General features: G+C 42.8%; 1 protein-coding gene across 2 annotated transcripts in view; it reads right to left on the bottom strand.

Moving 5' to 3' along the window:
- Positions 1–24,409, bottom strand: part of LOC136863168 (3 beta-hydroxysteroid dehydrogenase/Delta 5-->4-isomerase type 2) — a 200,454-nt gene extending 176,045 nt beyond the window's left edge. For both annotated transcript variants that reach the window (XM_067139521.2, XM_067139522.2), the window contains exons 1-2: positions 24,342–24,409; positions 6,782–6,889 (exon numbers count right to left, since the gene is read on the bottom strand). In XM_067139521.2, the coding sequence (XP_066995622.2) occupies positions 6,782–6,889; positions 24,342–24,375 (142 nt within the window). In that variant the 5' untranslated portion in view covers positions 24,376–24,409. The remainder of the gene's footprint in view (positions 1–6,781; positions 6,890–24,341) is intronic.
- Between the last annotated feature and the right edge of the window lie 320 nt (positions 24,410–24,729).

Here is a 24,729-nt window from a genome sequence, read left to right as displayed (position 1 = left end):
AAGTTTGAATCGTTGTGGTAGGTTAGAAAATCTGAAAAGGGAGATGGATAGGCTAAAGTTAGATGTAGTTGGTATAAGTGAAGTACGTTGGCAGGAAGAACAAGATTTTTGGTCAGGCGGCTACCGAATTATCAACACAAAATCAAACTGGAGAAATACAGGAGTTGGTTTAATAATGAATAAGAAAATAGGGCAGCGGGTAAGCTACTACGACCAGCATACTGAAAGAATTATTGTCGTCAAGATAGACACCAAACCAATGACCACCACAATAGTGCAGGTCTATATGCCTACTAGTTCAGCGGATGATGAAGAAATCGAAAGAATATATGAGGCTATAGAAGATTTAATACAATTATATAAAAGGTAACGAGAATCTAATTGTAATGGGACACTGGAATGCAGTGGTAGGCCAAGGAAGAGAAGGTAGTACAGTAGGAGAATTCGGTTTGGGACAAAGGAACGAAAGAGGAAGTCGGCTGGTTGAATTCTGCACTGACCATAATTTAGTCCTTGCCAATACTTGGTTCAAACACCACAAACGACGGCTGTATACGTGGACGAGACCTGGAGACACTAGAAGGTATCAAATAGACTTCATTATGATTAGGCAGAGATTCAGAAACCAGGTGTTGGATTGCAAAACTTTCCCAAGAGCAAACGTGGACTCTGACCACAACTTATTGGTCATGAAATGCCATCTGAAGTTGAAGAAATTGAAGAAAGGGAAGAATGCAAAAAGGTGGGATCTAGACAAGTTGAAAGAAAAGAGTGTGAGGGATTGTTTCAAGGAACATGTTGCACAAGGACTAAATGAAAAGGCTGAAGGAAACACTATAGAGGAAGAGTGGAGAGTCATGAAAAATGAAGTCAGTAGGGTTGCTGAAGAAATGTTAGGAAGGAAGAAAAGATCAACTAAGAATCAGTGGATAACTCAGGAGATACTACACCTGATTGATGAACGACGAAAATACAAGAATGCTAGAAATGAAGAAGGCAGAAAAGAATACAGGCGATTAAAGAATCAAGTGGATAGAAAGTGCAAGGTAGCTAACGAAGAATGGCTGAAGGAGAAGTGCAACGATGTTGAAGGCTGTATGGTCCTGGGAAAGGTAGATGCTGCATACAGGAAAATCAAGGAAACATTTGGAGAAAGGAAATCTAGGTGTATGAATATTAAGAGCTCAGATGGAAAGCCACTTCTAGGGAAAGAAGACAAAGCAGAAAGATGGCAGGAGCATATCCAACAGTTGTATCAAGGTAAAGATGTAGATAATTTGGTTCTGGAACATGAAGAGGCTGTTGATGCTGATGAAATGGGAGACCCAATTTTGAGGTCATAGCTTGACGGAGCTGTGAGTGACCTAAATAAGAACAAGGCACCTGGAATTGATGACATTCCCTCTGAATTACTGACTGCCTTAGGAGAAACCAGCATGGCAAGGTTATTTCATTTAGTGTGCAAGATGTATGAGACAGGAGAAGTCCCATCCGATTTTCGGCAGAATGTTGTTATACCTATTCCCAAGAAAGCCGGTGCTGACAGATGTGAAAACTACCGCACCATTAGTTTAGTATCTCATGCCTGCAAAATTTTAACACGTATTTTTTACAGAAGAATGGAAAAACAAGTTGAAGCTGAGTTGGGAGAACATCAATTTGGCTTCAGAAGAAATGTAGGAACACATGAAGCAATCCTGACTTTACGTCTGATCTTAGAGGATCGAATCAAGAAGGACAAGCCCACGTACATGGCATTAGTAAATCTAGAAAAGGCATTCGATAATGTTGATTGGACCAAGCTATTTATGATTCTGAAGATGATAGGGATCAGATACCGAGAACGAAGAGTTATCTACAATCTGTATAAAAATCAGTCTGCAGTGATAAGAATCGAGGGCTTTGAAAAAGAAGCAGCAATCCAGAAAGGAGTGAGGCAAGCCTGCAGTTTGTCCCCTCTCCTTTTCAATGTTTACATAGAACAGGCAGTAAAGGAAATCAAAGAGAAATTTGGAAAGGGAATCACAGTCCAAGGAGAGGAAATCAAAACCTTGACATTTGCCGATGATATTGTTATGTTATCTGAGACTGCGGAAGATCTCCAGAAGTTGCTGAATGGTAAGGATTAAGTCTTGGGTAAGGAGTATAAGATGAAAATAAATAAGTCCAAAACAAAAGTAATGAAGTGCAGTCGAACGAAGGCAGGTGATGCAGGAAATATTAGATTAGGAAATGAAGTCTTAAACGAAATAGATGAATATTGTTACTTGGGTAGTAAAATAACTAATGATGGCAGAAGTAAGGGCAGAAAGTGCAGACTAGCACAAGGAAGAAAGAGCTTTCTTAAGAAAAGAAATTTGCTCACTTCAAACATTGATATCGGAATTTGAAAGATGTTTTTGAAGACTTTCGTGTGGAGCGTGGCATTGCATGGAAGTGAAACATGGACGATAACTAGCTCAGAAAGAACGAGAATAGAAGCTTTTGAAATGTGGTGTTACAGAAGAATGCTGAAGGTGAGATGGATAGATCGAATCACGAATGAAGAGATACTGAATCGAATTGATGAGAGGAGATCGATTTGGCTAAATTTGACGAGAAGAAGAGATTATTATTATTATTATTATTATTATTATTATTATTATTATTGATGCTTGTTGTTTTAAGGGGCCTAACATCGAGGGTCATCGGCCCATTATTATTATTATTATTATTATTATTATTATTATTATTATCGTATGGCAATAGAATGATAGGACACATAATAAGACACCCAGGTCTTGTTCAGTTGGTTTTAGAAGGAAGTGTAGGTGGTAAGAACGGTAGGGGTACACCAAGGTATGAATATGACAAGCAGATTAGAGCAGATGTAGGATGCAATAGTTACGTAGAAATGAAAAGGTTAGCACAGGATAGGGTGGCATGGAGAGCTGCATCAAACCAGTCTATGGACTGATGAGTCAAACAACAACAAGCTGCATGTAAGTGTCCTGCAATTTTCGCACGATATACATACCTACAGACAGACAGACAGACAGACAGACACCTCCAACCGAGTGAGTTCATTGCACGGTTCGGCCCTGTAACTGTTATTAATCAATCAGCATTGATCTGCAATTAACTCCCCATCAGTTGTTTATCTACTCGTTTTTTTTTGTTTTTTTGTTTTTACATGATGTCTTAGAAAATGGAAATTTATCGAAAATTTCCCTTGATTAAAATGATTCTATTTCCTGATTCCTCTTCCTGTAAAATTAACATTTACCCCAATGTGTCCCCTTACATCTTCATATCGTGGGCTTGCAAGGAAAAGGTGTTAAATTCAAAAATGAGAAAAATGCGATATTGGGGAAAACAAAAAAGTTGCATCTCTTACAGTTCCTTAGTCATGAAACCTTAATATATATATTTTATTTTCTAATTTGTTTTACGTCGCACCGACACAGATAGGGCTTATGGCGATGATGGAATAATAATAATAATAATAATAATAATAATAATAATAATAATAATGGCATGTGGCTTCCGGAGAGGCCTGGTGAAGATCTCCATATAGGCGACCTGCGCACCTGTGAAGATGGGACCCTACTTATGATGAATTCTAATGAGGAGGACGGCACACATACACAGCCCCCGAGCCATCGGAATTAAGCAATGAAAGTTAAAATCCCCAACCCGGCAGGGAATCGTGCTCGGGACTTCGTGGACCAAAAGCCAGCACGAGTACCATTTAGCCATGGAGCCGGACGACGACGGGATAGGAAAGGGCTAGAAGTGGGAAGGAAATGACCGTGGCCTTAATTAAAGTACAGCCTCAGCATTTGCCTGGTGTCAAAATGGGAACCACGGAAAACTATATTCAGGGCTGTGGACAGTGGGGTTCGAACCCACTATGTGCAAGCTGATAGCCGCATCACTCAAACCGCGCAGCCACTTGCTCGGTACTTCAGAAATATCTAAGTCCATTGTACTCAAATTTGTGGCTGCAAAAAGAGGGATTAAGTGCATTTAATACATTTTGTCTGTACAGTTTAATATTGGTTTTTAAGTATATTTTGTACAGGTGGAATGAATTAATTCCATTACTGGTTACGGTAGACCCTGTGTAGTATCAAGTATGTGTTATCCATTTGGCAGTGATTTGAGTACCTGGTTAACACTATGAATATATGACAAGGTTTTCTCATAAAACCCTGGTTTATAGTCTGTTTTGCAGATACCCTCTTGTGATATGAGCCAACTACTCTACAGCAGGGAATTATGGGTGTACAATTTGACTGTGTACGAGTTCCCTGCACCAAATTCCGTTTATTGCTTTGCGTGGGACGAAACTGATGGCATACGTGGGAGTTCAGAAATTGGAACTTGTGGGAGTCAAACCAGGAACCAAAACACTGCAGCTCTTGTTTTGTGCGTAGTACCAAATACACACCTCCAAATGGTGAAACACAGGTCCTTGGAAAGTGGTCACTCATACTTGGAGGTAGATTCCTTACACAGTGCAATAGAAAATGCTAAGAAATTTGTGCCAGTGTACAGTATGCAGGACTGGGTGGCAACGTTCCAAAATGCTCGACAATAGAAGTTTCGAAGTAAGAAAACCGATCCTTACAAAGTAAAGGAATTGAAGTATGCCGATTTCTTAGACCTTCACCAAATGACAAAACGGCTAATGAAGAATAGGTCCAACGGTGACAATGGTGATGTCAACTGGCTGAAAGTATGCAAGTTTTTCAAGTATAGAAAGGAGAAACAATGGGTTCTACAGTACAAGTACGGCCACTCTGATCTGTATCACTTAATCAGGATTCTTGGAAACGGAAGACCACTCGCTTGCCCAAAAGAATTGACAAAACGATATAGACATCCATTGTCTATTAGCACAACAAATAAGTATGATATTCTTACTCTGCCGTGCAGGTATCATTCGTTTTTTGTTTTTGTTTTCTTACAATTTCTGCCGGGAATCGGACCCGGGCCTCGGGGTGGCAGCTAATCACACTAACCACTGCACCATAGAGGTGGACTAATACTTTTATTCTTTCTTAATTTGTTTACCCTCCAGGGTTAGTTTTCCCCTCGGACTCAGCGAGCGTGAGACTTTGAGTTGTGATACAACTGGGGAGAAGGGCCAGTACCTCGCCCAGGCTGCCTCACCTGCTATGCTGAACAGGGTCTTTGTGGGGGGGATTGGAAGGGATGGACAAGGAAGAGGGAAGGAAGTTGCCGTGGCCTTAAGTTAGGTACCATCCTGGCATTAGCCTGGAGAAGTAGGAAAACACGGAAAACCAACTTCGAGGATGGCTGAGGAGGGAATCGAACCCACCCTCTCTACTCAGTTGACCTCCCGAGTCTAAGCGGACCCCGTTCCAGCCCTCTTACCACTTTTTCAAATTTCGTGGCAGAGCCGGGAATCGAACCCAGGCCTCCGGGGTTGGCAGCTAACACGCTAACCACTACACCACAGAGGTGGACAATACTTTTATTAATGAATAAAAATAAGCAGCAGTGTTGCAATTGAAAACCTGATTTTTCACAATCATTCAAACATCAAACTTCGTTTATCTCAGTTCCATGATTTTGGACTTAATACCGTTTCCTTGTAAGTCCAGGATATTATGAGCTTTCCTACTTTTAAGAACTCCACTCAAGCTTATTCGTCTACTGATGTCAGTCCACGCCATCTCTCCTCTGACAATTCGGTGCAGCTAGTCTCTTTATTCCCAAGCCTTTCCAGACCAAGTTTGCAACATTTTCGTAACAATTCTTTTCTGTTAGAAATCATCCAGACCAAATTGGGTTGTTTTCCTTTGGATCTTTCCCATACACGTTAGATACGTGTTGCTGTCGTAATCTTGGATATTATAATTGACATATCTCGGTATTCAGCACATGTTTGTAATATCAGTACCGGTACTGTGTGTTTTGCTGCAAACTATGCTGCAAAATATACGAATGGTCACCGGCTGAATGATTATTGATAGTGGCACATGCTTTATAGAATTTCTGGTTCGATTTCTGGCCGGGATGGGGATTTTAGCTACATTTAGTTAATTCTTTCGGTTCGGGGACTGAGTGTTTACGATTTCTTAAAACATGCCTATTTTTGACTGATATTTTCTTATTTTTCTGATTTTCTTCGTTTTCCCTTTTTATTTTCTATTTAAATACGACGCACACACCCAGTCCCCGAACCAGTGGAAATAACCAATTAAGGTTACAATCCCCGACCCGGCCGTGAATCGAACCCGGGGCTCTTTGAACCAAAGACCAGCACGCTAACCATTTAGCCATGGAGCCAGACAAATTCACACACACACACACACACAACACATACACTCGAAAACTCGTAATAGTCCGATATATCCCTCCACATAGATTTGACATTAGGAAGGACATCTAGCCATAAAACTGGGTCAGCTCCAACCCGTGACTGAAACCAGGGTGATGGAATAGCGGCAGAGAAAGAAGACAGATGGGACTTCTGTGCTATTACAACGTTTATCTCGTTTGGGTTTTTCTGACGATTTTCCTTTTCGAAAAATTTCGTTGGTTGATATGAATAGCGAATATTTAAGATATTCTTCTGTATTACCCAGAATAGGTTTTCGGCTCAACTATAATATTGAAAACACCTCAAAGTTAGGAAATCAATTCCTGAAATGAAATCACTGAAGTGTGTATAGTACGCGAACCTTTTCTTGATTCTAAGTTCCCATTCAGCACTATGGAGCTCAGGGATCAAGAAAAGGTTCGCGTACTATAGGATGTGTGCACTCACCTAGTTTGTTGACATATGGCTGCAAGTCCAGCACGCGGATCTCTTTCACCGCATAGTCTTGCTCTTGCAACAGCTTTACTATGTGCTGTCCCAGAAATCCGCTACCACCTTCAACAAAATTTTAAATGAATGAGACGGAAGGTACACAGTGGTCAAATCATTTGGCGAAATACACCACGCCACACCGGGACAGCAATAGACTACCCTAACCACTAGACCACTGTGATAGATTATGTATTCTGACAGATTTTTATTTATTTGCTTCAGATTATTCCATGCATATTTTAGCATTCTTTGAGGTAACTACAGAAACACACATTACAACTGAAGTTTCCAAAATACCGGAAAAACTCGTGGACAAGCCTTTTATAATACTATTTGTTCGGGGCAACCTCGAAAGATCATTTGCCCCTACTTGCACCATACGTTATGGACCTGCGTGTGATTGTAAGTGCAGAAGTGTAAAGTGTTGAATGTAAGGAAAGGAACGTTAATGACGACACAAACACCCAGTCCCAAGGCCAGAGATATTAATCATTTACAATTAAAAACCCTTTACCCGGCCGGGAATCGAACCCGGGGCCACCGGGTGACAGGCGTTGCCCCCTACACCGCGGGGCCGGACTGGATAAGTCTTTGTTTCACATTGTTCAATTTATAGGCCTTAGAACAACAACATTAGATCACTATAGAAAACAACGTAAATATCTTCATTTCAATAACTATATTAATGTTGATTGTTGCAGATAGCTATTAAATGAAACACACACAACTAAGTAGTCATTTTGACATTTGTAAGAGAAATATTGAACTATAAAAGAGGTCTATAATAGCACAAAGGTAAGCTATTCAGGACTACGTGTCTCGATAACTACTCTTATTGTTTATGGTAGTTTATTCATTATGAGATTGGACCTTATCGACCCCGTGTTATTTTTGGTGCGTGCCGATATCAGTTTGTCTACTGCCCCACCTATGTCACTCGCCGCGAGGAGAACGGTGGAGTCCCGTGTGAAGTACGACTACATTCCAAGACACACAACGGTCAAATGGAGCAAGCCATGAAGCCTGTGTTTATATTGAGCATAACACTGGGCTGGCACTTACGATGTGACAAGGTCAAGCTGTTCAACTTCCTTTACACGGTTATTGCGCCTGATAGCAACTTCCGGAGCATGTTTGGCTTTACTCGCTCGTAACACATTCAGTACAAAGAGTGACGAGGTCAATAACGACGTGTAGCTGAAGGAAATTAAAATCCCAGCACCTGACACCATTTTAAATTGTGGATGTCAACTGCGACTTTGTGATGGGTGTTGTGTTTTCGAAAATGTGCATTGTGGGGACTACACTGATGTGATCCTAATATGGAAAAGTGTTTTAGCTGGTAACAATACTTACTGGGAACTCGCCTTAATCCATTTGAAGGGTGTATGGGAAAATGTTTTTTAATTTTATTTTTTTACAATTTGCTTTACGTCGCACCGATCTTATGGCGACGACGGGATAGGAAAGGCCTAGGAGTGGGAAGGAAGTGGCCGTGGCCTTAAGTAAGGTACAGCCCCAGCGTTTGACTGGTGTGAAAATGGGAAACCTCGGAAAACTATCTTCAGGGCTGCCGACAGTGGGGTTCGAACCCACTATCTCCCGGATGCAAGCTCACAGCTGCGCGGCCCTAACCGCATGGCCAACTCGCCCGGTAAAAGGGGGTTCACTGAAATGTTTATCATTCCACAGGAGAGCGTTTTTAAAGGAAAAACTGCAAACTGCAAGCAAAATACAAGCTTGGAATCCAATGTAGAAACGCGTTCACAAGAATTCCGGGTGGAAACGGAAACAGGTAACGTTTGGGCGAAGATTTTGGCCAACCCTGAGGAAGAAGAAGAAGTAACCAAGACAACGTCACATGTGTTCGTCTTCCAGGAGGTGTGGCTTGAGACGTTGCACACTCAGAGGCCACTCCCAACTCTATTTTTTCGGGAACTGATTAAGATGTTTCTATGGTTAAACATTCTGTCTATACTATCTTTTCCTAATCAAGGACAACAATTAATTAACTGTAATTTAATTGCGATGAATTGTGCTCGATGTAATCCCACTCCAATATATGGCATTTAATTGTTCGATCAGCACTGAAAATAACTTCATAGGAACGGTTTTCCAAACGCCCTTGCGTCTCTGATAATCATAGTTATTTTATGCCAGGTTATTTTACTTTGGTTTTTGAGGATAACAATTATTATTATTATTATTATTATTATTAGTTTTTTGCTAGTTGCTTTACGTCGCACCGACACAGATAGGTCTTATGGCGACGATGGGACAGGAGAGGGCTAGGAGTGGGAAGAAAGCGTCCATGGCCTTAATTAAGGTGCCTGGTGTGAAAATGGGAAACAACGGAAAATCATCTTCAGGGCTGCCGACAGTGGGGTTCGAACCCACTATCTCCCGAATACTGGATACTGGCCGCACTTAAGCGACTGCAGCTATCGAGCTCGGTATAGTAGTAGTAGTAGTAGTAGTAGTAGTAGTAGTAGTAGTAGTAGTAGTAGTAGTAGTAGTAGTAGTAGTAGTAGTGTAGGGGTAGCGGCTTGCCTCTTACCCGGAGGCCCAGATTCGATTCCCTGCCAAGTCAGGGATTTTACCTGGATCTGAGGGCTGGTTCCAGGGCCCTGTTTCATAAAACATTTTTCACTAATATTATTAACTAATGTTATGATTATTACGTTTCATAGAATTATTAGCGAATAATATTAGTTATTAGTTTATGAGTCAAAATTATTAGTAGATATCTTCTTCTTCTTCTTCTTCTTCTTGTTCTTCTTCTTCTTCTTCTTCTCCTTTATCTGTTTACCCTCCAGGGTCGGTTGTTTCCCTCGGCCTCAGCGAGGGATCCCATCTCTACCGCCTCAAGGGCAGTGTCCTGGAGATAAGGAGATATTCCTAATAATATTAGCTGAATGGTCAGCGTACTGGCCTTCGGTTCAGAGGGTCCCGCGTTCGATTCCCGGCCGGGTCGGCGATTTTAACCTTCATTGGTTAATTCCAATGTCCCGGGGGCTGGGTGTTTGTGCCGTCCCCAAGATTCCTGCAACTCACACACCACACATAACACTATCCTTCACCACAATAACACGCAGTTACCTACACATGGCAGATGCCGCCCACACTCATCCAAGGGTCTGCCTTACAAGGGCTGCACTCGGCTAGAAATAGCCACACGAAATTATAAATTATAATATTAGCAAATCGTTTCATAGACAACATGGCTAATAAAAGTTACTCATATTATTGTGATTATTTCCACGAGTGTATTTTGACTCATAATACGTGGCATGATATTTTTCACATTAACGATAAATGTGAAAAAATATTTTGAAGCGATTTTGAGATATCTTAACGATTCATATGATTCTGGTTAAGAAATTAGTGATTTTGTTTTCGCGAATTACAGCGAATTTAAACGACGAGGTCAGTTTAAAGCGAAATTTACTTATTTTGATATATGTGCGAAAATGCAGCGAAATTCAAGGAAAATAACGATCTTGAAATTGTATTCCAATATTACGTGTGTGATAAGAAACAATAGGCAGCATAAAATTTTTCATTTCGACGGAAGTATCTCTTCGTATTTTTTATAAAATCCCTTTATGGTTTGGCCATATGGGGAGAAAGCTATGGCCATGTACGGTGAAAGGGTAATTTGTTAAGTCATCTTGATTAAGGCCATATTATACTGTAGTTCCAATCAAGATTACATAAGGAATAATGATTATCAATATTGCTTCTCTTTGCAGTTTTTCTCTTTTTCTCTTTTTCTGGGTGAGTGTACGTCTGGTGGAACCGATTTCATAGACTGTTTGGCACCTGTCCTCATCGCTCATTTTTCATGGTTTTCCATTCTCATTAACTAAGACGAAAGCCGGCCCTCACCTTCAACAAACATCTCCTTCACCTGATAAAAGCTCCCTGGTCTGAGATACGGTGTTGCCGTCTTTGAGGAACGCCGTACCCATCAGGGACGAAATGAAAACTTGGGTGGTGATAGCAGTAGCAGTAGTAGTAATTCAGGGGCATAGCCTAGTGGGAGTTACTGAGGGTTAGAAACCCCACCCCCACCATGGAATATTTAAAAAACAGAAACTGGCAGTAAACAATAGGCTATACTAAATAAATATTCAGAGACATACGTGTACTGTAGAACCAACAGATCTTTGAATCTATTTTCTACGAAGCCTCGAAAGTTGGATGTTAGACTGTAAACTGGCATTACCTTTCGCTGTAAAATTGTTAACCTTGATCGTATTGTTCTTCTTCTGTATTTGAATGTAAGATTTCGTAAGTGCACTGCCATATGAATATCAATATAATTCACTTGTATCAGCATCCTTATAATGACAAGTCTTGCATGCGCGCACTACACACGCACATGCACCTTTATTGTATTCTTTATTCATTTTGTAACTATAATCCTCCCCCATCAGCCGATCCTGGCTACGCTACCATAGTAGTTATATCCTCTTTCATTGAATCTTACGTTCGACCCATTTTCTTGTGAGCAGAAAGTGTCTAGTGCTCTTGACGAAGCGGGGTTGCACTTTCACTCGGAGTACCGATTCAATTGTGCCATGTTCTACAGCGCAGCACGTACAGACTTGAACTCCCCCGTCTGCTCGAAACTAGTCATCATATTATATTTCTTGTCACGTATTTTGCGTTTTTGACATATATCCAGAAGTTAAAAGCGAATTCAAATCTGTGGTGTAGTGATTAGCTCCCACCCCAGAGGCCCGGTTTCGATTACCGGCTCTTGAAGAAATTTGAAAAGTGGTACGAGGGCTGTAACGGGGCCTACTCATCCTCAGCACTTCAAGGGAGTAGAGGGGATTCGATTCCCTCCTCAGCCATCCTCGAAGTGGTTTTCCGTGGTTTTCCACGTCTCCTCCAGGCAAATGCGGGATGGTATCTAAGTTAAGACCACGACCGCTTTCTTCCCTCTTCCTCGACTATCCTTCCCGAACTGCCATTTCCCTCACAAGGCCCCTATTCAGCATAGCAGGCGTGGCCGCCTGGGCGAAGTACTGGTCCTCCTTCCCTGTTGTATACCCTGACCCAAAATCTCACGCTCCAGGACACTGACCTTGAGGCGGCAGAGGTGGGATCCCTCGCTGAGTCCGAGGGAAAAACCAACCCTGGAGCGTAAACGGATTAAGAAAGAAAGAAGGAAAAAAGATTCTTCTTCTCTCTTCATTTCCTACCGCTTTTTCCCACACCTGTGGGGTCGCGGGTGCAAACGGCGTAGCACGCATGTGGATTTGGCCCTGTTTTACGGCCGGATGCCCTTCCTAACGCCAACCTTATATGGAGTGATGTAATCACTATTGTGTGTTTTTGTGGTGGTTGGTAGTGTGGTATTTTGTCAGAATATGATGAGGACGGTGTTGGGACGGACACATACACCCAGTCCCCGAGCCAGAAGAATTAATCGGAAGCGATTAAAATCCCCGACCCGGCCGGAAATCGAACCCGGAACCCTCTGAACCGAAGGCCAATACGCTGACCATTCAGCCAACGAGTCGGACAAAGAAGGAACAAAGATATAGTATAATAATTGAAATCCTCAGCTTGTTTCTAGTCATTCGACCAGGTCAGGAATGGAATGAATGAATGAAGCCCCATCTAGCGGCGAGGGTGAGAATTGCTATTTTTTTGCTAGTTGCTTTACGTCGCACCGACACATATGTCTTATGGCGACGATGGGACAGGAAAGGGCAAGGAGTGGGAAGGAAGCGGCCGTGGCCTTAATTAAGGTACAGCCCCAGCTTTTGCCTGGTGTGAAAATGGGAAACCACGGAAAACCATCTTCAGGGCTGCCGACAGTGGGGTTCGAACCTAATATCTCCCGAATACTGGATACTGGCCGCACTTAAGCTATTGCAGCTATCCAGCTCGGTGGTGGGATTGTGCCGATTGTCGAAGCCTGTCGTACAACTCTGGGGCTATCATAAATGACTGACAGATGAAATGAAATGATACTGGAGAGTGTTGCTGGAATTAAAGACGACAGGGAAAACCGGAGTTCCCGCAGAAAAGCCTGTCCCGCCTCCGCTTTGTCCAGCACAAAACTCACATGGAGTGACCGGGATTTGAACCACGGAATCCAGCGGTGAGAGGCCGGCGCGCTGCCCCCTAAGGAACGGAAGCTCCAAATAATAATAATAATAATAATAATAATAATAATAATAATAATAATAATAATAATAATAATAATAATAATAATAATAACGAACGCAGGATATTGTATAAATTATTCTCAGGTAGGGCCTACACTTGTCTGAGAAAGAATTGAAATATGTGGATATAATGTTTGTTGTGAGTATTCACAGTATGCAATAGGATATGAATTATATGTCGATGATAATTAATTTGTTGATAACAGATTTTAATGCGAAGATGCATTCATTTTTCTGATTGACTTTGTTCTTTGTTAAGGAGTAGGCTACTTTATGTAATGAAAATGAAAATCTACAGCCTGTTTTCAGTCATTCGACCGGGTCAGGAATGGAATGAATATAGCCTCCATCTAGTGGCGAGAATAGGAATTGTGCCGGCTGCCGAAGCCTGTCATACTCCTCTGGGGCAATGACTAATGAATTAACAGATGGAACGAAATGATATTGCAGAGTGTTGCTGGAATGAAATATGACAGGGAAACGCGGAGTACCCGGAGAAAAACCTGCCCCGCCTGCGCTTTGTCCAGCACAAATCTCACATGGAGTGACCAGGATTTGAACCACGGAACCCAGCGGTGAGTGGCCGGCGCGCTGCCGCCTAAGCCACGGAGGCTCTTACTGTACGTAATATCAGTGATATACACTATATGTTAATGTCTGTGTATGTAGGCAACACTTTTTAGAGGGTGCGTACATTCATGGGCATATGTTTGAAATTACGGCCCAATACGTCCGTACAGTCGGAACTAATACTGCGAACATGAGGCGGCCCTCCGGTTAACCTCCGAAGTTCCGTAACTGCTTTACCTCCGGAGATCACCGGAGGAGCGCTGTAATCGTATTACCCGATTCAATCAACAGGAGGGCTACCTCCTTTTCACAGCGCTAACTCTAATCATTTACATACCCACTGATGTTGTGTGCGTGTACGCAGTTACATTGACATCCGACTATTTCTTCTTGATGCATCAATTTTTTGTCAGGCAGTGTATAATACAGGGTTATTCAGATAAGTTCTTCACCTCATATAACTCGAGAACGGTTATGGATATTGGCATTCTATTTTCAAATTCGGTAATGGTACCAAAGGACTTACAGTACATTTTCATGGCGTCAGTATCTTCTGAGATAATGGTACTATTTAATGTGTTATTTAAATGGATCTACACTACTTTTTACACATAGCCTTAAACCTACGAGCCGGCCCCGTGGTGTAGGGGTAGCGTGCCTGCCTCTTACCCCGAGGCCCCGGGTTCGATTCCCAGCCAGGTCAGGGAACTTTACCTGGACCTGATGGCTGGTTCGAGGTCCACTCAGCCTACGTGATTAGAATTGAGGAGCTATCTGCTGGTGAGATAGCGGCCCCGGTCACGACAGCCAAGAATAACGGCTGAGAGGATTCGTCGTGCTGATCACACGACACCTCGTAATCTGCAGGCCTCAGGGCTGAGCAGCGGTCGCTTGGTAGGCCAAGACCCTTCAAGGGCTGTAGTGCCAGGGGGTTTGTTTTAAACCTACGGACATTACAAATTCAGTGTCGTGATTATTTTGAAAATCGGACGAGTACTTCTTGAGAAAATGTAATGTATTCAAACGTGCTTCATTTGCCAGCTGGGGATTGCCCTGTTCGATTCGCGTTACGTTTGAAACATGAGCTAGCAGTTGACATACAGAGTTGATTCTCCTTCTTCTGCTGTACTCATAAATACACTATGATAAAATGTTTGATTTAACACATTTAATATCGCCATATGTAGCAGGTAAGTGAAAAACTGATAATGCGACGGGTTTTATGACGTACTTGACTTATTTCCTATGGCTCCTTCAGAAGCACAGGGCTCTTCGATCAATTTTCGCCAGCGGACTCTGCTGCGGGCCATCCGACGTAGTTCTCCCCAGGTCTTTCCTGCCTCATTTGCCTCCTCCAATACGGATCCCTTCCAGGTCTGCCGTGGTCGACCCCGCTTTCGTTGTCCCTGCGGGTTCCTTTCCAGGGCTTGCTTCTCAATGGCTCCATCCTGCTTTCTCAGCGTGTGTCCTATCCACCTCCACTTCCGCTGTTTGATCTGATTTCCAATGGGTGTTTCCCCAGTCACTTCCCATAGATCACCGTTACTAATCGTGTCCGGCCAATTAATGTTTAAGATCCTGCGCAAACACCGGTTTACAAAGGTCTGCAGGATCTTAATAATTCCTGTAGTGACTTTCCAGGTCTCGCATGCAAACAGGAGGAGTGACTTGACGTTACTGTTGAAGATCCTCAATTTCGTTCGTTGAGATATGGCACGGTTTTTCCACAGTGGACATAGCTGCACAAATACACCATTAGCCTTCCTTATGCGTGACTTAACATCCTGTGTAGCCCCGCCTTGTTTGTCTACCATACTTCCCAGGTAGCAAAATTGGTCTACATTTTCAATTTCCTGTCCATCTAGACAAAATCGTTCTTGGGTATTTGTGAACAGCCTCATATGTTTTGTCTTACAGGAATTAATCTTGTTTCCTGTCTTTCGTGCCTCAGTTTCTAGCTCTTAGAGTTTCTCTTTCATATGCTGAAAGGTGTGTGTCAGCAAGCAAATATCGTCTGCATAATCCAGATCTTCCAGTCACTCTAGCAGTCTCCACTGTAAACCCCTTCTTTTCTGCGTACACTTCCTCATGATATAATCTATCACCAGAAGGAAGATGATAGGCAACAAGACACGCCCTTGCCTAACTCCCGGAGGTCACCCCAAATGCTTCTGTTAGCTTGTCTTCATGAACCACCCGACACTCATAGCCATTGTATGTTTCCTTAATCAGGTTGACTATCTTCCGTGAAATTCCGTACTTCAGTAACAGGCGCCACATGACGTCCCTGTTAACTGAGTCGAAAGCCTCTTCAAAGTCCACAAAGAGCATATACACTGACTGACAGAGCAAATGCAACACCAAGAAGGAGTGGTCAGAACTTTATGCCAATTGCAGGGTAGACTGACGTCACTGAGGTATGCTCATGATGTGAAATGCGCCGCTGTGCTGCGCACGTAGCGAACGATAAATGGGGCACGGCGTTGGCGAATGGCCCACTTCGTACCGTGATTTCTCAGCCGACAGTCATTGTAGAACGTGTTGTCGTGTGCCACAGGACATGTGTATAGCTAAGAATGCCAGGCCGCCGTCAACGGAGGCATTTCCAGCAGACAGACGACTTTACGAGGGGTATGGTGATCGGGCTGAGAAGGGCAGGTTGGTCGCTTCGTCAAATCGCAGCCGATACCCATAGGGATGTGTCCACGGTGCAGCGCCTGTGGCGAAGATGGTTGGCGCAGGGACATGTGGCACGTGCGAGGGGTCCAGGCACAGCCCGAGTGACGTCAGCACGCGAGGATCGGCGCATCCGCCGCCAAGCGGTGGCAGCCCCGCACGCCACGTCAACCGCCATTCTTCAGCATGTGCAAGACACCCTGGCTGTTCCAATATCGACCAGAACAATTTCCCGTCGATTGGTTGAAGGAGGCCTGCACTCCCGGCGTCCGCTCAGAAGACTACCATTGACTCCACAGCATAGACGTGCACGCCTGGCATGGTGCCGGGCTAGAGCGACTTGGATGAGGGAATGGCGGAACGTCGTGTTCTCCGATGAGTCACGCTTCTGTTCTGTCAGTGATAGTCACCGCAGACGAGTGTGGCGTCGGCGTGGAGAAAGGTCAAATCCGGCAGTAAGTGTGGAGCGCCCTACCGCTAGACAACGCGGCATCATGGTTTGGGGCGCTATTGCGTATGATTCCACGTCACCTCTAGTGCGTATTCAAGGCACGTTAAATGTCCACCGCTACGTACAGCATGTGCTGCGGCCGGTGGCACTCCCGTACCTTCAGCGGCTGCCCAATGCTCTGTTTCAGCAGGATAATGCCCGCCCACACACTGCTCGCATCTCCCAACAGGCTCTACGAGGTGTACAGATGCTTCCGTGGCCAGCGTACTCTCCGGATCTCTCACCAATCGAACACGTGTGGGATCTCATTGGACGCCGTTTGCAAACTCTGCCCCAGCCTCGTACGGACGACCAACTGTGGCAAATGGTTGACAGAGAATGGAGGACACCATCCGCACTCTTATTGACTCTGTACCTCGACGTGTTTCTGCGTGCATCGCCGCTCGCGGTGGTCCTACATCCTACTGAGTCGATGCCGTGCGCATTGTGTAACCTGCATATCGGTTTGAAATAAACATCAATTATTCGTCCGTGCCGTCTCTGTTTTTTCCCCAACTTTCATCCCTTTCGAACCACTCCTTCTTGGTGTTGCATTTGCTCTGTCAGCCAGTGTACGTATACGCATTAGAGTTCCAGACGGGTTCTATGAGACAACATTATTATCCGGACGTGACATTAAACCACACATGACCGAACGAGCTAGGTGCGTGGTGTAGACTGATTATAATAGCTGTTAGCTTGCGTTCGGGAGATGGTAGCTTCGAACCTCACCATGGGCAGTCCTGAAGTTCTCCATGGTTTGCCATTTCCACACCATTTTCGCTTTAATTAAGGCCATTCCCTATCGTATCACTTTCCTAACCTATCATCACCGAAAACCCTCCTGAGTTAATGCTAACACTAGAAAAAAGGAAACCATTCATCTCTGACGACACGAAACGGATCTGCCCGTAAACCTGGGGCAATTGACATGCATGACACGGATCGCAACATATCTCCTCCAAGTTTGGGGAAAATAGCGAAGAAAGAGGGAAAACATAATAAACAAAAAGAAAGAAGGGCCTAGTTTGAATGTTGTAAAGTAATGGAAATAGTGGAAGTGAGCATTATTTGAAGAAGTACCACTTCCCTTCTTACAACTCATCAGGAGGGGGAAACAAAAGAAGTGTTTCGAAACTTTGAAGAATGAAAAAAAGAGAGAACGGCCACGAAAGCCGTGAAAATGTAAGACTTCCTAGGCTTCGCAAACCTGATACCGTAGGGATCAGAAAAGAACAAGAGTTGACTAAGGGAAGTCAGACAGGAAACGAAACCCGTCGCATAACTGCTGTTCCTTTTCCTGTTACCTATAGCAACATTGAAGGTCTTAAATCATACATTTTACCACAGTGTATTTATGAGCAGAGTAGAAAGGATACCTACAGTGCATACAGTGTTGTTTGTACACCAACTTTTTGCAACGAAATAACGGTTAAACTTTTGTATACAGTTATTTTGATGTATTTTTTGTCCATATCGTAATAAATACACTAATAAACAATGTAAATAATAAAAAACTGATAGGTGATCTTACAATTTAACACAAATTCAAGCAATGTACAATAACCGGGCGTTTCATCATGCAATAATCTTGTTTGTACACTTACAGAATAAAACGAAATGTTCACTTAAAAACACTTGTTAATACCCCGATGAGTATCCTTTGGCCTTGAGAACTGCCTTGCACCTTCGCTTCATGGAATGAACCAGTTTCTCACATATTTTTGGATCGGTTTACCGCATTCTCTGTTGACTATACTTCTTAACTGCTCTAGTGATTGAGGTTTCCTTGCACGAACCCTTCTTTTTAGATCGACCCACAAATGTTCTATGGGATTCAAGTCATGGGATTGGGCAGGAGTTCGCAGCTGCGTTGGTACGTTCCATATCAGCCACTGCTTGCAAATATCAGCTGTGTGCTTGGGATCATTGTCTTGCTGAAAGATGTAGTAAGACCCCAACCCCATTTTTACTGCACTCTGTTTGACATTTTTTTTTAAATAACCCTATCTGTCCATGATGCCATTGATGATTTCTATATTTCCCACTCCACAAGATGACATGCACCCCGAAATCATAATTGATCCACCTCCATGTTTTACGGTGGGTAGCGTATTTGCAGGCTTATTGGCTGTATCTACTTTTCTCCATACATAACTCTTTCCATCCGAACCGTATAGAGATATTTTGGTCTCATCTGACCAAATAACTTTGTTCCAGAATGTGCAATCCTTGTTTTTATACTTTCTGAAAATTAAATTCTGGCATGTCGATTTTTCTTAGTAACAAACGGCCTTTTCCGTGGTCGTCTACCGTGATACTCATATTTCCACAATTGTCTGACTTGACATTTTCTTCTTCGCACTTCCTTCCAGCATTATGCGGATCTTAGGCGCACTTAATTGTGGACTCTATTTTACTTGATTCACAATATAACGTTCATCTCGCCTATTCAGTATCTTTTCTTTTGCCTTCCGTGGCAAATTCTTCGTGTGATATAGATGTTGATTCCCATAGGGAACTTAAAATATTTGTCCTGAATGAGTACATTTATAATACCACTATAATGGTCCGTTATTGGACATTATAAATTGTCCAGCTAACTCATTCTTGGTTGCCTGCGTTTCGCCCTCATGTGCTAAGTTGGGCTCGTCAGTTGGGACTTAGCACACCTCCCAAGACGCAAGGCTAGTGCATACCGTCGAGGCCACTGCATAGGCTACTTTACGTCCCACTAAACTTGTGGCTTCAAGTAGCCTATGCAGTGGCCTCCACGGTATGCACTAGCCTTGCGTCTTGGGAGGTGTGCTAAGTCCCAACTGACCAGCCCAACTTAGCACACGGGGGCGAAACGCAGGCAACCAAGAATGAGTTGGCTGGAAAATTGATAATGTCCAATAAATTCTTTGTGGTTCCTGTATATCTGAATTTATTCAACACATAGTGTACTGTGGAATGAGGCTTATTTACTTTGCATCCAATTTCGCGCAAAGAATAGGCCTACCCTTGCAATCCGAGAGATACGATTACATTTTTAGTTCGTCACTTAACTCTGTTCTTTTACACATTAGGCCTATGTAACACATGGCCTGGTGCACTAGCTGCGAGACTATACACACTAGCACAGCACAGATACACACCAGCTAACTAGGAGTGTTCCCGAGCGAATACGAGGTAGTGAATGTGTACAAACAAGACTGTTGCAAGCAAATAGGCCACTACACAACATATTCCACTCCTATTCTTTTAAAATGATGTACCGAGACTTTTGATTGCTAACATCAAGTTCTCAACACCATGTGCAATAACTTATCCATGTCTTGTGCACTGGTTATGTACTGTTTAGAAATTATAAAGACATTATATCTGCTAAGTGGGGTGTGCAATCAAGACTGTTATGCACTGTACGTAGCGCAAATCGAACAACGCAGTCACCAGCTGGCAAATGAAGCACGTTTGAATACATTACACTTTCTCGAGAAGTACTTGTCCGATGTTCAAAATAATCACGGAGCTGAATTTAAAAATAATAACAATAATGTTATTGGCTTTACGTGCCACTAAAATACTTTTACGGTTTTTGGAGACGCAGAGGTGCCGGAATTTAGTCCCGTAGGAGTTCTTTTATGTGCCAGTAAATCTACCGACACGAGGCTGACATATTTGAGCACCTTCAAATACCACTGAGCCAGAATCGAACCTGCCAAATTGGGATCAGAAGGCCAGCTCCTGAACCGTCTGAACCACTCGGCCCGGCAGGTGCTGAATTTTTAATGCTTATAGGTTTAAGGCTATGTGTAGAAAACAGTGTAGTTCTGTACAGGAAAACAAAATTAGTACCAAGTCCTGCAAGTCCTACTATGAGTCCCTTGGTATCGTTACTGAAAGTGAAAACAGAATGTCAATATCTTGAACGGTTCACGAGTTATTTGAGGTGAACAACTTTGCTGAATAATCCAGTATAATTATTAACATAACAAAACTACGCCGATAAAATGATAGTATGTTTAGGCACTTTCTTTGTGATTCTTATTATATTCACCCACTGGATAACCAATATCTAAAATGTTGGTGCAGTACCTTATTACACAATGCCGTTAATTACGTTATTTCATCCAGGTATCTTATATGTCGACCTTAAGGTGTTGGCCGTACGGTTAGGGGCACGCAGCTGTGAGCTTGCATCCGGGGGCTAGTGGGTTCGAATTCCACTGTCGGCAGCTCTGAAGATGATTTTCCCTGGTTTCCCATTTTCACACCAGACAAATGCTGGGGCTGTACCTTAATTAAGAACCCCTGCCACTTCCTTCCCATCGCAGCGCAAATTTATCTACAGGTAAATTCATGGAAAACTTTACACTTGATCCTTCAAATTGTAGTAGATCATCATGGGATGCTGAAAGCTCTTATTTTTGTGTCGTACGAACATCATTTTAAATCTGCCCAATGAAAGGATTCAGTAAAAAGGACATGAAATGAAATGGTGAATCGCTTTTAGTGCCGGAAGTGTCCGAGGACAAATTCAGTAAAAATAAAATCGTTAAAATTAAAACAAGGGTCCGACATCTTGGCTGAATGGTCAGCGTTTCGGCTTCGGTTCAGAGGGTCCCGGGTTTGATTCCCGTCCGGGTCGTGGATTTTAATTGAGTCCGTTTAATTCCCCTGACTCGGAGATCAGGTGTTTGAGTTTGTCCCAATCCACTCATTTTCATATTTACACAACATGCCACACCACCAGGAATACGATGCAGTGCATACGTCCCTCCACGTAGGGCTGGTGTCAGGAAGGGCATTCAACCGCAAAACCGGGCCAAATCCACATGGGTGACAGTTCGCATCCGTGACCTCACCAGGATGTGGGTAAGTGGTAGAAGAAAAAAAGAAGAAGTTACGATTAAAACAAGGAAATAAAGAACTTCGCAAAGAGAAAAGTTAAATCTCATCTCCCTCGCTAATTGTATTTATTATCCAATCACGTACCTATTATGTACAAATTAATAATCTACACCCGTTAAAAACATAACTGTTAATTTAATTTACTGGTAAAAGTAATTAGTGACCAACTACGTTCCATTCTTACTTTCTTGATGTCTGTCTGTTAAGTCATCGGTCGAGAGGCTGGTTGGATCCTCAAAGGCACCAACCATCAAAGGTCATGCCGTTATAGCGAAACCACAAAAACCGATGGCGGGGCGTAATGAAACGTACTAGGCTAGCTGAGGAGTGAGATAGTTTGCCATTGATTTCCTCATTTCCTAAGTTATGGAACAATAACATTAAATGTATGTATTTGGGCTATATCAGGAAGTCAACGTTCGCATCGAATCACAAGTTAGTATGACACACGTAATAAGGAGATACACTCAAATGCATACTGTACTTATGCACAAACTATACAAATTGTATGTTACGTATTCTTATACATTCCAAACTTTCTCTTGGACATATTGGTTATCCCTGACGTCAAATAAATTCCGCTAACGTGATTTACCTTCTTCAGAATAATGTTCATTTATTTATTTTACCATTTACAAGTTGCTTTAGGACGCACCAACACGGATACGTCTAATGGGGACGAAGGGATAGGACAGGGCTATGAGTTGGGAGGAAGCTATCTTAATTAAGGTACAGCCAAAGCATTTTCCCGGTGTGAAAATGTGAAACCACGGAAAACCACCTCCAGGGCTGCCGACTGTGGAGTTTGAACCCACTGTCACCCGAGTAGAAACTCACTGCTTCGCAACCCTAACCGCATGGCCAACTCACTCGGTATGTTCATTTATTCTACACCCTTTCGTTTTCTCTTCGTTAGAGAGAAGATAAGCTGGACATAGGTTGGCTGTAAAGGTTTGGTGATATATTGGGAGTCTGAATGTGAAATCTACTCCGTACTCAACCTTTCACGGCCTTGGATAAAGGAAACGTGAAGATAAAGAGGGCATTTAAACACTTCTGCAGAAAACAAGAAAACAGGTGACTGCAGATTTTGGTGACATTAAACTCGGCAATAATCAGCCATAATACTATGGAATCAATAGGTTATGATTTTCACATGATGGAGAAAAGGGTTAAGTCTCATGCCTTTACAGTGCTATGGAATGGTAGTAAATAGGAACAACTAATTATTATGACGTTTGATACTTGCTGTTTAAAGGGGCCTAACATCTAGGTCATAGGCCCACTAATTCTTATAATGTCATCGCCGTAAGACCTATCTGTGTCGGTGCGACGTAAAGCAACTAGCAAAAAAATCTTATAATGTATAGCCTACGGGCCTCTGCATGATTTAGTCAGTTAAATATCGAACATAAATCTCTATGAATGCGTTCAATTTTATTTTCGGACAAAGTGGAGATGGGATGTGTCTTCTCAACTATTTCCATTAGGGAACGTTTTGTGATCTCCCTGTAGGTCAGTGGGAGGTCTTTCCATTCCTTTTCTCGTACTACTGTATGTAAGCCATAATGATCTGACACAGCATTTAATTAAAAGCAAGCTTGTAGTTTTACATGACGGAATGTTTACATGATCTTGACTATGAGAGCTCCAGTTTTACGTGGAATCTGAACCACAGGAACGTGATATTTCGTTTCAGAAATCCCACGTGCATTGGTAAGGATTCGAACCGCACCCGCATTGCTGTAAAGTCACTCGGCTATCACGTTCCCGTAAAGCACATGAATGAAAGTGGATGAAGTAGATAGTGCGACATTGTATGGAAGTAAACCAATATATTAACACATTTCTGAAAGGGAACGTGAAGGTAAACAGCGCATTTAAAAATTCTGCTGAAAACAAGAAAACAAGAACAATAATGCTTAAAGATTTAGGTGGCATTGTACAGTACTCCGTAATAATAAACCACCATACACGTAATTCGAGCTGGGTGGAATAATTTAGACGGTAGAGCACCGATTATCTGAGATCATTTTACGAGTTCGATCTCAGCTCAGTCAGGTAGTATCGAAGGTGTTTAAATAAGCCTGCTTAGTGTCGGTAAATTTACTGGCGCGTAAAACAACTCCCAAGGGACAAATGTCCGGCACCTCGGTGTCGTCAAAAACGTACGGGACGTAAAATCAATAGCATTATTATTATTATTTATGTAATTCGAACCACAGGGACATAGGTTCACTATTAATAAAACAAATGACCGAGCTCGATAGCTGTAGTCGCTTAAGTGCGGCCAGTATCCAGTAATCGGAAGATAGTGGGTTCGAACCCCACTGTCGGCAGCCCTGAAGATGGTTTTCCGTGGTTTCCCATTTTCACACCAGGCAAATGCTGGGGCTGTTCCTTAATTAAGGCCACGGCTGCTTCCTTCCCATTCCTAGGCCTTTCCTATCCCATGGTCACCATAAGACATATCTGTGTCGGTGCAACGTAAAGCCAATAGCAGAAAAAATAAACAAATGTTTTGCTTGGATTCGAATCATGTCCACATTGAAGATAAGTCAGGGACAATGTAGCTGAGGTATTATACCCAACAATCTAAATACATTTATGAGCATTATTGTCCTTTTTCCCTCCGAAATTCAGCCTCGACCATCAAAGAGTTCGGTGAAAAATGCCCAGCAGGGCTTGTACTCACCCGTAACCAGCACCACTTCCCACGGGGACGTCATAGCTGCAAGTCAGAACAGAACTGCCACTTCCGACTTCCCTCCGCACTACTTATCCTTTCTAATGCAATCACTTGTTTACTCTCGTCCAGCAAATGGCAAATGCGTGCTACTCTTCTTTACGAGAAAGTGAGGCTTCTTGGTACATAGGGTGACACTCCAAACCCTGTGAGGTCATCGACAGGAAATATGTCAAGGTCCACTGTAGTGTTGGGAGAGTTATTTGTCATTACATTACGTGATCAGAAACCCTCTACTTCCTCGCCCTTCTGTTATATAATATATTTGTTGGAAATATAAGGGCTTTTTTTTCATTACATTCAGTCATTTTCTTAGCAATACATTTAACACCGATCA

This window comes from Anabrus simplex, chromosome 2, assembly GCF_040414725.1.
Source record: "Anabrus simplex isolate iqAnaSimp1 chromosome 2, ASM4041472v1, whole genome shotgun sequence".
NCBI classification, from domain to species: Eukaryota; Metazoa; Arthropoda; class Insecta; order Orthoptera; family Tettigoniidae; genus Anabrus; species Anabrus simplex.
The sequence above is the reverse complement of the archived record's forward strand: the minus strand, read 5'-3'. Positions and strand labels throughout refer to the sequence as shown.